General features: G+C 42.8%; 1 protein-coding gene and 1 pseudogene across 1 annotated transcript in view; one reads left to right on the forward strand and one right to left on the reverse strand.

Annotated features, from left to right (window-relative positions):
* Positions 1-1062: 1062 nt before the first annotated feature.
* On the reverse strand, positions 1063-2113 carry LOC149444890 (uncharacterized; annotated as a pseudogene).
* Positions 2114-7062: 4949 nt separating this feature from the next.
* Positions 7063-13732, forward strand: part of FBXL17 (F-box and leucine rich repeat protein 17) — a 953351-nt gene continuing 946681 nt past the window's right edge. Inside the window, exon 1 of the mRNA XM_089654419.1 lies at positions 7063-8642. Within this exon, the coding sequence (XP_089510545.1) occupies positions 7200-8642 (1443 nt within the window). The 5' untranslated portion in view covers positions 7063-7199. The remainder of the gene's footprint in view (positions 8643-13732) is intronic.

Raw genomic sequence — 13732 nt, forward strand, 5'->3', positions numbered from 1 at the left:
CCTAGGGTTTGATGGGGGCGTGGCCAGGTTTGGGTGGGGGAGTTCCACCACCTTTCCTCTGAGAAAAAAAGCCCTGGATATATGTAAGACAGCATAATATCCAAAGAAATTCAGTAATGATTATGATAAAATTACTAAGTATATGTTTATCTTGTAATCATTGTCATAAGAAATATGTGTATTTCATAATCTACATTCTTAGAAGTAAGATAGGAATAGTATAAAGTGTGTAAAATATATTTTAGGAGTATAATTAATATTTTAACATTGATCACTGTATAAAATTACATCTTTTAAGTCAAGGTTCATGTTTAAGATCCTATTATATAAAAAAAAATTAAAAATCATAAATGCCGCAAACACCTCGGAGGGATATGAATGTATACCCTCAAATTAAATTAATACATTGAGATTAATCTAAGGGTAAAAAAGGTTTATCCTATAAAGATTGAATCCAATAAATTAATTCTTCTCCAAAAAAACGTAATATAGGGATTTCTAGTCTTATGGCCCGTACACACTATACGAAAATCGTACGAACGTATTCGTCTGACGAACAGTCGTGCAATTTTCTGATGGTGTGTACATCATTTTCAACAGACGATTCCGATTTTCCAAATGAAATTTAACGATGGTGCAAACATAAAAACTTTTGTCGTTTGTGAACAGAACAAACGATTTTCGTTTAATATGTACAGTTATTGTATGAAAAGAATTGGATACGTTCGACCGCGTATGATCGGAAGCTGCTCATGACCCGAAAAAACCCGAGGACAGTAAACACGACGGAATATTCGTAGCCATTGATGTAATTAAACAGTTTTCTTCACCCAACACTCAAAAAACTATGTTTGTCACTTCATCACAAATAATGTGTGTGTTTGCATGTTGTTCCATAAAAAAAAGTCACAATTAAAAATTATATGTTTTCAAAAATAACTTTATTATTCACAATATTCGCAATACAACATTTTACAAAAATAACCAAAAACCAGGATGAATAAAGTGCACAACATAGTGCTTTATGTCATGTTGAGAAAAAAAATTTAACTAAACATTAAACTACTGATTGGTATAATGATAATCCTGGCACCATGATGAGGATTGACCATCTGGTGCAGGATAATGCCATTGTGGTGGATGCTGCAGTGATGAAGGAGGTGGTGGTGCTGTTGGAGGTGGCATTGGAGGTGCAGGTTGTGATTCTGCAATTATGGTGTTTGGGGTAATTTCTCCTCTTGCCCCTTTATTCATTACTTGGAGCATCAGGCACTCAGCCATTTGTCTCTGTTGAACTGACATGTTTCGCAGTTTGTTTGCGGTCTAGATTCCAAATGCATCAAGCTCATCGGCTCTCCTCTGTAGGGCTGCTGAAGCTTGTATTAGGAAGGATGTTGTAGCATCCTCCAGATTTTTTTCTTTTTTTTTGGTCTAGCCACCCGTGTTACGGGTGGTGGCATGGTGGTACCATGTGAAATTTCCTAGGGATGGAAAATATTAAGGTAGCATTTAACAAATCATCCCAAAATCTAAATTACTTTCAGATTACATGCATATATGTAGACAAATAGTGCATAATAGTAGGAATGGATAATTTCAGGAATAAAAGGTGTTAAAAAATAAAATATTTTACCGGTGTCACTGATAGCCCCTGTGTCAGTGATAGCTCATGTGTCAATGATTGCTCCTGTGTCAGATGTAGCTCCTCCTGGTCATCGCCATACAATTCAGGTGACAACTCATTTAAAGTTGATGGGAGAGTTGACAGTTATGTTCTGGAGTCACACTGATTCGTTAGAAAGTGCAAGCTGTTAAAGTACCAAAGTCTTGGTACATAGATGTCATCTGCTGCCGCCCCTGACCGTTCAGATGCACTGATTTTGTTCAGTTCTTTTTTAAATACAGTCCTCAGATTAGCAATTTTGTGTTTGACATAACTGACATTTGCTTGAGGACAGACAGCTTTGCACATTTCAGCCAGCTTGTTGTAGGCCTCATGCTTTTTATTTTTGTCAGAGTAGTCCTTGGACTTGACTTTCCACAAACAAGGCATCTGCTTGTATTGGTCAATGAACAGTGGCAAGAAGTCAGGCGATGTAAATTTGTCTGCCATGGCTCCTGTCAAACAAATCCAACATATAGTGCCTTATCAGTATGATATTGCATGCAAAATTAATATATAGAATTAAGGCCTAAAGAGAACATGTCAAGGCTTACCTTCGTTCGTGACCCGAAAAATCTTTATAATACGATCGTTCCGGATTTTCGGTGCAAAATATTCGTTGCGACTGAACGATCACTTGGTATTGAAGCTAGTGAGCGTGCGTCGTGAGCTCCGCCCTTGTCACACCATTCCTGCTCTGTGCATGTACCGCGCCCTGCTTCCTGCGACATTGGGCCTACGAATGGTCGACAGCAAGCAGCATGGAGGACACAGAGGAGACATAGCCTTCCAGGAAAGAGCACAGCAAGAAGGCTGCAAGAAAGATAAAGGCTACAGCCATGAGCAGAGGAGAAATGGTGGAGCTTGTGTTTCTGCTTGAAAGAAATGGCTACGATGGCAAGCTTAAAAACTACAGAAAGCCAAATACAAGAAAAGATAAGATTCTAGATGAAATTCACTAATTCTGTAGATAGCACAACCTTCTAGGAACAAGAGTTCTTGAACAGGCTCTTGACTATCTGCAGAGATGTGTAGAGTTACCGCCTAACTGATCCCCGTGTGATGATCAGTGTCACAGCTATACTGAACTGCTGAGTCCCGGAGCAGTAGGCCTACAATCGGAAGTACCACCTGTGTCCACCTCGGAATCCTTCGCCAAGATAGCGAGCCTGTCACTTGCTGTAAAATATATCTGCTTTCCTAGTATCGTTCTCATTCGCCAGCTCTCTGGTATTTGTAGTTCAATCAGCACTCAGAAATACAAGATGTATTGGCTATAGGACTATAGGTTCCAAGTTCCTATGCTGTCAGGAGAATTGGATCCACTCTGCTAACAGGAAGTGATGTCCCAGTACTGGGCACAAGGGGAAAAGGGATTAATCGTAGTCTCATCTGTAAGTCTCCCTGAATTGCCTGGCTACATGTAAAACAAATCTAAATGTATCATCTAGTTTTGTAGTCCATAATTGCACACAATTGTGTGCTTAAAGAATATCTGCATGGAGCAACAAATGATGTTAGGGAGCACTCTGGAGGCAAAGATGTAAGGGGGCTCTCTAAAGAATGTAAGGAGGCAAAAATATGTGCATGTAATATTTTTTCCCTTAATGGTGAATTTAGCTTTTGAATATCAATTGTCTTAGTTTATAATAGCATTTTCTGTCATATTTTAGGTTGTCAGTAAAAAATGTGCTCATATGCTCAGTAAATTGTTCATGCTTTGTCATAAATAAAAAAAAATGAACTGGGGTTGCCAACACTGGATGGGAGGGAAGAGCCCCAGTCTCAGAGGGAAGGGCCCCAGACTCAGGAAGAGAGGGTAAGGGGGGCCCATCATGGTTTCTTGCACCGGGGCCCTGAAGGTTCTAGTTAAGCCTCTGAGCAAAAGGTGAACTTATCCTTTAAACAGCACAGTCATTTACAGACAGTAGAGAGCAGCTGATCCCTATGCCATTATCACCAAAAGTAAAAGAAAATCTAAAATTTTGGGTTGTCACCATAACAGGAATAGAATGGAAATCTTCCAATGTAAACACTAGGTATGGTGACCCTGATGAAAATCAGGGATTCCCTCACTTTGGAGGGCTAAGGCGGAGACTTTTGGAGGATGCCCTGGTGTCAAGAAGGGCAGCATAGAAGCCACTTCTCTCCAGGAAAAACACCGGGCACATACTGATACTCAGCCAAAGGTACAGGGATTGGACTGCTGGGGTACAGTCATGTTCTCTGATGAATTCCCTTTCCAATTGTTTTGGTCATCCAGAAAAAACCTTGTCCGGAGAAGAAAAGGTGAGTGCTACCATCAGCCCTGTGTCAACCCAACAGTAAAGCATCCTGAGACCATTCATGTGTGGGGTTGCTTCTCAGCCAAGAGTGGTCTCACTCACAATTTTGCTTAAGAACACAGCCATAAATAAAGAATGGTGCAAAAACATCCTCCAAGAGCAACTTCTCCCAATCATCCAAGAACAGTTTCGTGATGAACAATGCCTTTTACAGCATGATGGAGCACCTTTCTACAAGGCAAAAGTGATAACAAAATGGTTTGGGGACCAAAATTTGAAATTATGGGTCCATGGCTAGGAAACTCCCCAGACTTTAATCCCATTGAGAACTTGTGGTCAATCCTCAAGAGGTGGGCGAACAAAAAAAAAAAAAAACTACAAGTTCTGACATACTTCAGGCATTGATTATGCAAGAATGGGTTGCCATCCGTCAGGATGTGGCCCAGAAGTTGATTGACAGCATACCAGGGCAAATTGTAGAGGTCTTGAAAAAGAAGCGTCAACACTGCAAATATTGACTCTTTGCACAAATGTAATTGTCAATAAAAGCCTTAGACGCGTATGAAATGCTTGTAATTATGGATAAAATGACTTCAATATACCATAGTAACATCTGACAAAAAGATCTAAATTTATTTTATAAATTTATTTTATATTTATAAAACCATTTATTTTATTTATTTCAGGTACTTATATAGTGCCATGAATTTACGCAGCGCTTTACATATATATTACCTTCACATCAGTCCCTAACCCTCAAGGGGTGTACAATCTAAGGTCCCTAACTCCTATTCATACATACACATACTAGGGCCAATTTAGACAGGAGCCAATTAACCTACCAGCATGTCTTTGGAGTGTGGGAGGAAACCGGAGTACTGGGAGGAAACCCACGCAGGCACAGGGAGAACATGGAAACTCCAGGCAGGTGATGCCATGGTTGGGATTTGAACCAACTACCCTAGTACTGCCAGGAGGAAGTGCTAACCATTTACATGATTACATCAAGTTCATAAATATTGATCCAGTGTTATGTCCATAAAAGGAGAAGTCAGAAAACCAAATGTGAAGTATGAGACTACAGGCAAGAGGTAGTGGTTGTGAGGGTAACACTGAGACCTATAGTTCAATAATGGCAAGGGATTGATCTTGACAAAAAACAACTCTGTATTATAACCCCTTTAAAAAAAAAAAAGAAAAAAGGTGGTTGCAATAAGTATACAAAATGTTTTTCTAGGAAAATGTAACCACTGTAAATGAAATCTCATGCCTTATGCAGGCCATAGACGGGTCGAAAATTGGCCGATTTTTCTTTTAAAAAAATGAAAAATCGGTCGTTCAAGCGGCCGACGTTCCCAGCAACGGTAAAAAAAATCGGCCGATTTTCATCCCGTCTACAGCTGGCAAAAAGTGTCCCTGCAGAGAGCTCCGCTATTTCTTTGACAGTTCCTTGACATTTATAGCGGTTGCAACAATGTATCTATTTGTATCCATTTAGGATACAGATGTTTTTATTCGGAAACAAATAGATACATTGTTGCAACCGCCATAAATGTCAAGGAACTGTCAAAGAAATAGCGGAGCTCTCTGCAGGGACACTTTTTGCCGGACTGGAATTCCTCTTCTTCTTCATCCTCTTCTTCATCCTCTTCCTCTTCTTCATCCTCTTCTTCATCCTCTGCTTCTTCATCCTCTTCCTCTTCTTCTTCATCCTCCTCTTCTTCTTCATCCTCTTCTTCTTCTTCATCCTCTTCTTCTTCCTCTTCATCCTCTTCTTCTTCATCCTCTTCTTCTTCTTCTTCCTCTTCATCCTCTTCTTCTTCATCCTCTTCTTCATCCTCTTCTTCTTCATCCTCTTCTTCTCCATCCTCTTCCTCTTCATCCTCTTCTTCTTTTTTCTTCTTCTTTTTGTCTTCCTCTTGCAGGTCACTGCTCATGCGCAGATTTTTTTATTGGTAAAAGATCGGCCAATTTGCCCATCATTGCCGCGAAAATCGGCCGATCGGCAAAAGCGGCCGATTTTTTTCCAACTTTACCAATAGAAAAAATCTGCCAAAATACCGAAAAACGGCCAAACATTTAGCCCATTAACGATCCAAAAATCGGCCGATTTTATGTTCGGCCGAAAAATCGGCCTATTTTCGACCCATCTATGGCCTGCATTAGTTCTTAAAATGTGTATCTTAACCGTATAATACAGGGCACATGACTTGTATTCTTAGATCATGGGTCATATGCTGGTTCTACCCTCAGGTGATTGCAATCACCTTAAGATAGCCTGCATATAACGCACGGTTGAAGAACTGTGGGTTATATGCAGGCTTATATAAATACACTGAAGCAGCAGACTTTGTGAAAATGAATATCTGTGTCATTCTCAGTATTGGGATTTGTTAGGTACATGGTGCCAAGACCTCATCACCAGCCTCTGTATGCCCGATAGCATATTGTTTTTTTGAAATAAGGTAATTTTTAAAATAACATTCAGTAAGATGCGTGGTCTGTGCACTGTCCCTGGCAGCCTTGAAGTCCTTCCATATTCTACAGCCAGCAATACATAGATTGAAATGTGACCGCTTCAACAGGAACTGGATGAATTTCCAAGTATCTACTGTATGGGCAGGCTGGTTGTACTACAGTCCATGACAGACTTCATTACAACCAGCCTGTCAGGTTTATTTGCCTGATTACTGGAAGTATACTGCCAGTGGGGAAGGCTCCCTGCCGGCAGGCGGAGTATGTTGATGGGGGAATCGAACTATTTTTTTTCCTTCAACCCATGCTTGAAGAAAAGTTGCATAATGTGCAGCCAGCCTTTACATATTACACAATGGAACGTGTGATTGCTCTTTTTACGATCAATAGGTGGCGCACCACCCTCAGCAGGGCTCTAGTTCCAAGCAGCTGGTAAGCTCTGTCTTTGGTGCCTACTTTGCAGCCATGTTGGTAAAGGGCATGGTCAATGCAGAGCTCGCCTTCTATCCGCTGACAGCACCCAATACGCTCTTACGGTTTTTCCATTGACAAAGATGGCCGCTGTGGACGTGTAAGTCTCTGTGGTGATATGAGTCGTCGCGCAGCGTACACCCAAGGACCAATAGCTGCTTCTCTCTAGTGGATGATGTTGTGTGTTGTGATGACGTCAGATCGGCGGTAACGGAGAAAGCAGTGTTGTAGTAGTGTAGTGTGTGACAGGGAGTGTGGTGAGCCGCCTTCTGCCCCTTCTCTTCCTCCCGGGCTGCTCGTCCTATATGGGCGGCCTGTTCTGTAAGCAGCGCAGCCGCTCCCGTCCTCAGCCCAGTGCTCAGAGCCGGAGGAAGAAGCTGCACACAGTGGACTGTCTGCTGAGGGGACCCTGCCTGCTCTGCTTCATAGTGCATGGTGAACACTCGACCAGGGAGCCCACCTCCTCACCTGACCTGCCTGCTGCTCAGGACTGTACCCGCTTGCTGCTGCTGTGCCCTGGGGAGCTGAGCACCTGGCAGGAGCGACACCTGTGTGGAGGACTTCCCAGGGGCCCCGGGCTCCAGTGTACCGCCAACTCCCTGCAGACTGCGGAAGACATGGTGTGCAAGAGGAAGAACAGCGGGGACAACCAGACCGCCCTCACCCCCTGCAAACAGCCCCGCTGTGAGCCTGACACGGAGCACACACCCCCCCATGGGGAGGAGGACCGGGCATCACACCCCCATACTAGGGAGGAGGCCCGGGCATCGCACCCCCATACTAGGGAGGAGGACCGGGCATCGCGCCCCCATACTAGGGGGGAGGACCGGGCATCGCGCCCCCATACTAGGGAGGAGGACCGGGCATCGCGCCCCTATACTAGGGAGGAGGACCGGGCATCACGCCCCCATGGGGAGGACTCTTCACCCTGCCCTGGAAGGGGTCCATCATCATGCTTTGGAGGAGAGACTGCACACCCCCATAAGGAGGACATGTCATCACACTTGCATGGAGAGGACCTGTCACCCTTCCTTGGAGGGGACACTGCACACCCCCTGACTGGGGACCAATCATCATGCATTGGAGAGAAGACTGGACACCCCCGCAGTTATAACCTGCCACCCTGCTGTGGAGGGGACACTGGACACCCACAATGTGAGCACCTGTCATCATACACCCAATTTGGGGGCCCATCATCATCATGCCCTCAGTGCCCCACTGAGGAGACAGTGCCTCCCGTACCTAGGGACGTGCCATATAGCCTTGGAGGACAGGCTCAATCTCTGCCTGGAAATGTGTCAAAGCAGCTTCCTCCTTTATCTGGACATCTGACTACCCCATTTGTAGAAGACCAGGAACCCCACTGTTCAGGGGTGAAGACACTACAATGCCAAGGGGAAGGCCATATTGCTGGGGATTCTATATTATCGTGCACAGGGGAGTATACAGGACAGCTCTCTAGGGATCCAGTGACCCTCTGCACAAAGTTACACTACAAACCTGTAAATGAGGAGGCTTTGCATCTCCATACAGAGGATCATAGGACACCTTTTGAAAATTGTTACATTAACAAGTTATCCAGCTGCTCCACGGTGGGCCTTGACCATGCACCATCCTTGCTGGCCAGTCCTTCACATGTTGAGTTGTCTTCCTCCGCTCCTTTTCAGTCTTCTAGGGTGGAAGGGGAGGTATTGGTGCCTTGTGAGCCATTGCATATAAACCAACTTCCTCCATCACTGTTATTGAAGGTGAGGAAAGATGGTCATTTGACAGTTATTTGGAATATTGTCATGTTTATATCCACCTTTAGAATTTGTTTTTTTTTCTTTTTGTAGGTTTGTATTATGTGGTAAAAGTGCCTTGCATACAGCTAATTAAGACAGCACCAGTTGCTAAGATTCAGCAGTAATGAAGAAAAATGCTAATTATTTTTGTTTCTGTTACTTTACAGAGAAAACAATAAGTAATAGATATCCTAATGTTTCCGGTGTGCTGCATATTGTACAGTACAATTGCTGCATCACAACTATCACTTACGGCCCATGTGTGCAAGTGTAAACTATTTACGAAGGATCTTGCTGGCCACATGGCCTGCTTAAAAAGTCTGTATGCTGTACTCTGATAACATTTGTGGAATATCTACAACCATCCAGCATAGAATGACCCTATTGGCCACCAAAACTGCTCAAGACTGACATATGAATATCAACAATGTGATAAGATTAACCACTTCAAGTCCGGACACTTACCCCCTTCCTGCCCAGGCCAATTTTCAGCTTTTTGAGTCAGATAAAGCTTTATTTTGGTGGTACTTTATTCACCACTGGGATTTTATTTTTTGAGCTATATAAATGAACAGTCCAAAAATTTTGAAAAAAAAGTTTTTCTTATACAATTTTGCAAATAAACAATATTTCATCAAACATATTGGCCAAAATTTATTCAGTTATCTTTTTAGTAAAAAAAATAACTCAAATTAGTTTATAACCAAAAATTATAATTTTTTAAACTTTTTTTTTTTTTTACACACTGTCACCCTAGCAGTACAGTGTCACCATGGTGACACTGTACTACTTGTGGGGAGTGATGAAGATTTTTTTTTCTTTTTCACACTTATACCCATAAAGGCTGTAAAAGCAATCATTTCTCCTTCTCTCTGGCTGCATTCTTGCAGCCATTGAGAAATACTGTGTGAGCTGTGATTGGTCCCAGCTTGTCACATGGTACAAGGCTGTTGTGAATAGCCTTGTACCATGTGACCTCTGTGATCATTCACAGATTTCACACGTAAGCAATGATGTCAGAAGTGACATCTTGCTTACTACTCTGCATGTGATCACTGATTGGCCAATCAGTGATCACTTGATCGGGACCTTGCACAGAGGTCCCGTACGACGATCGGTGTTCCACTGATGACACAGCGGGCACTGGATCGTGGTGCTGCGCGCTCCCAGGGAGCGTGCACAAGCAAGGGCCACCTGCCACTGCACTGCCACCGCCCAGCCGTTTATATACAACGGTCGGACGGGAAGTGGTTTAACATCAATTTCATCAATGTGTTGATTACACACTACTGATGTTTACATCTCCTCGCTGAATCGGTCATGCATGCGGTGCATGTGCAGAATAACCTTGGTTGATTAAGCGGTTCAGAAAGGTCAAGGTTATTCTACACTTGAGCTGCCTCTACATGTAAGACTTGTTCAGGGGGAGATGTAAACATCAGTCATGCATAATCAGCTTTGGTGGTGCTGTCGACATATTGTTGATTTTTACATGTCGACTCTGAGAAGCAATGTTTCCCAAATCATCTTCCAGGACAGCTACTTGAAAGGTGTTTGGTTCCAACTTTAACAGGAAACCGCAAATAAAAAAACCCCCTCATCCTCCATTGTATAGCGTTTTCAGTTGTCCAGCAGTATACACTGTAATATTTAGGTTCCCGCTGGATCTGGTAATTATGTTTATTCGGTCCATCTTGGTGTAGTCGGGTTCCAGTATTACACTGTGTCCTCCCTTCTTACCTAAATGTGGTTGTTGTCTACATCAGCTGGATCATGTCTCCTCAAGGTGTGCTGCTGTGGCTATTTTAGGGGAGGTTTTGAAATGCAGTTCTAGAAGAAGATGCAGTGTTTTCCCCTGTGGTTCTCCCAGCCTGTTGGAAAGGAAGGATGATTGGGAACACATGGAGCAGCCTGGAATGACCAGGGTGTTTCCTGTCACATTTCCAATGCCAGGAGATGATGCAGGTGGGGAGGGGGAGTTTGAACTGTCATGCCTGGAGTGTGTCTTGACTGGAGGACTTGGCTCAAGTCTCCCTGTGCTCCTGCGATGAAAAAGTATAGGGAAGTGCCAGAAGTTAAGGAGACTCATGGGCAGGCAAGATCTGGGTTTTTCTCTACTTTAAGATCTGCACCTCCGTAATATTTTTTGTGTGACTCTAAGATTACTAGTATGGAGCATGGCTTCTTATTCTGTTTTTTTTCCTGGTAGACAAACCTGTTAGACAGGGGTGTCAAACTGGTGGCCCTCCAGCTGTTGTAAAACTATAATTCCCATCATGCCTCTGCCTTTGGGAGTCATGCTTGTAACTGTCAATCTTGCAATGCCTCATGGGACTTGTAGTTTTGCAACAGCTGGAGGGCTGCCAGTTTGACACCCGTGTGTTAGAGCAAGGGGAAAGGTTGGTAATTGCAAAGCCAGTATCTCAGGATCTTAAATATACTTCTATGTGTGAAATGTATCATGCCAGTAGCAGGGTCAGAATTAGCTGACCGTATGAATGATTTCTTGATGACTATCCAAGAGGCCTCTTTTTCTGATCTAGGCAAGTCCACGTCTAAATATATTCCTTAAATTAAGGTTAGTGACCTTAAGCCCTTAATTGCTCCACTACTTTAGCAAGAGAATGAGTTTTTAGGTGGTTTCAGATATTGAGAAAGGATAAAATTATTCTACCTTTATCTGAGGGGATTCCGGTTCAGAGAAGGAAGGTGTAAGTGGAATTAATGCAGCTAGATATCTTTATAGTGTAAACTATAGAGCTTTTGAAGGCCATTTATACTAATGAGCAGATTGGGAATGCACAGCTTGTCCTGTAGGCACAGGATAAAAAACATAGGGATTTACAATAATGTAATAGTAGTACTTATCCTATTCATCAATCTCTTGAGAAAGAGATGAGGTCCTCAGTGAATGGAAAAAGAGAAAAAGCTGTTTGTCTAGGTCTTATAAGCAACCTTTTCCTTTGACACTAAAGTAGAAAACTTGTTCTTTAAATGTCTTTAATCAGAAACAGATTTTTCAAGAGATCTTTTCTTTGAGGATTCTGGAGTTATTAAAGATGAGATGAGCCTGAAGACTGAAACGCCTGAGATTCTTCAGCTCTAAGGCTTTCACCTCTGTGGGGAGAAACCAGAATCAGTGAGTGGAGAGATTGGGCCTCCTTCTCCCCTCCGACACTCCAGCTGAGGAGATCCAGGACTTGTTACCTTTTTGGTAGTTAAGTCGGTAGCCTTTATGGCTTATGCAGCAGTGGTAGCTGTTAGCACCACAGCTAGAACCAGGGCCTTTGTTCTGCTAGAAGGAAATGTGTCTTAAGGTTTGGGAAATACCACATCATTTATTTTTGGAGGTAAATCAGGGATTGTTTCCTTTGTGGGAAACCATCTGTTTGGTACAGGTCTGGAGGTGGTGGCATTATGTTCTCAGAAATAGAAAAGATTTACTCCTAAGCAAAGGAGTTTCTATAACTAAAACCCTCTTGTGGCCAACAAAATAAACTCCAATTGAATCCTCATAAAGATCAGCCTGCTAAAATGAGATGGTTGTTTGACAAGATCAAAGGCAAAGGAGGTATTCTGTTCATTTCTAGTATTCCTTCCAAATAGAACAGGTGATGCCAGGTCAGGAGTAGGTGGAAAGCTTTCTCTTCTTTTTATGAGCATTGGTAGAGGTTGACAGACAACCCCTTTTGCATAAAAGAGGGTTATCATGTGGAAGTGCAGATCTCCCCATCCTAGCATTTTTCATTATCAGTCTGCCTAAACACAAAAGGAAGGTGAAAGCACAGAAAGACCGTATTGGACATCTGAAGAAGAGCTGGTCATTAAAGGGAAATATAGAATGGTTTTAATATGAAAGAAACTGAAGTAAAGTATCTTTTTAAAACGTAATGAATGGAAAACATTTACTTTGTAAGGAATTTGATTTTCCATGGATACCTTCATATTCTTATTCCTCAAGCCCATCAAACATTTCCAAGGTTTGCTATCCAGACCAAGAAAGGCTTACAGGATTGCAGTTCAGTCTTATGGCAGCTCCTTGTGATTTTAGGAAGATTGTGGCAGGAGATTCTCAAATGGGCAGAGTGTGCATTTCCAGGCATTCCAGAAAGCTTCAGTTTCCTGTTGGTGGGCTGGAATTACAATTCACTAAATGTGACAATTTTGTTGCCCAGAGAGGATTCTCTGGGTCTCTGTGGGAAAGCCCAAAAATATGAGCAAAGGTCATTCCTAGGCACAGTCTTTTCCTTGCTGGATAACTTTGGATGCCAGTATATGCAGATTTGGGGTTCATTCAGATGGCCTGCAAGCACTATGAAATTGGGATCTTGAGTTAGTATAACAGTCCTTCAGTCCTTCAATTACAGAGAACATCTAGCAAGAGAGAGGGCATTGCTTGCCTCAAAGGAATACTTTCTCAACTGTTTTTTTTTTCCCAGACAATGCAACTGCATGATGTATGCTATGGCAATAGCAAACATCAACAAGCAGGTAGGGATGCACCGATACAACGTTTTTAAGACCAAGTACGAGTACCGATACTTGTCCTCATGTACTCGTCGATACTAATTAGCGATACTTAATTTTAGTTTTTTCGACTAATGGAAAATTATTACCATCCCTTTATAATGTAACAGGATTCACTGCCAGAAGTGCAGCAAGGGAGATGTAACAGGACTCACTGCCAGAAGTACAGCAAGGAGCATACAGCAGGACTCGCTAACAGAAGTACAGCAAGAGACATGTAACAGGACTTAGTGCCAGAAGTACAGCAAGGGGCATGTGTACAACAGTACAAGTCCAGGACTGCTAGAAGTACAGCAAGGCACAGGACTCCTCACCAGAAGTTCATCAGTCAGCGAGGGACATGTACATCAGTCAGCGAGGGACATTCTGCTTTAATAGCGGCCTTCAGCTCTTCTGCATTGTTCGGTCTCATGTCCCTCATCTTTCTCTTGGCAATGCCCCATAGATTCTCTATGGAGTTCAGGTCAGGAGAGTTTTCTGGCCAATCAAGCACAGTAATCCCACGGTCATTGAACCAGGTTTTGGTG

Source organism: Staurois parvus, unplaced genomic scaffold (genome assembly GCF_062004578.1).
Source record: "Staurois parvus isolate SC_StPar_1 unplaced genomic scaffold, SC_StPar_1.0 ptg000768l, whole genome shotgun sequence".
Classification (NCBI taxonomy): domain Eukaryota; kingdom Metazoa; phylum Chordata; class Amphibia; order Anura; family Ranidae; genus Staurois; species Staurois parvus.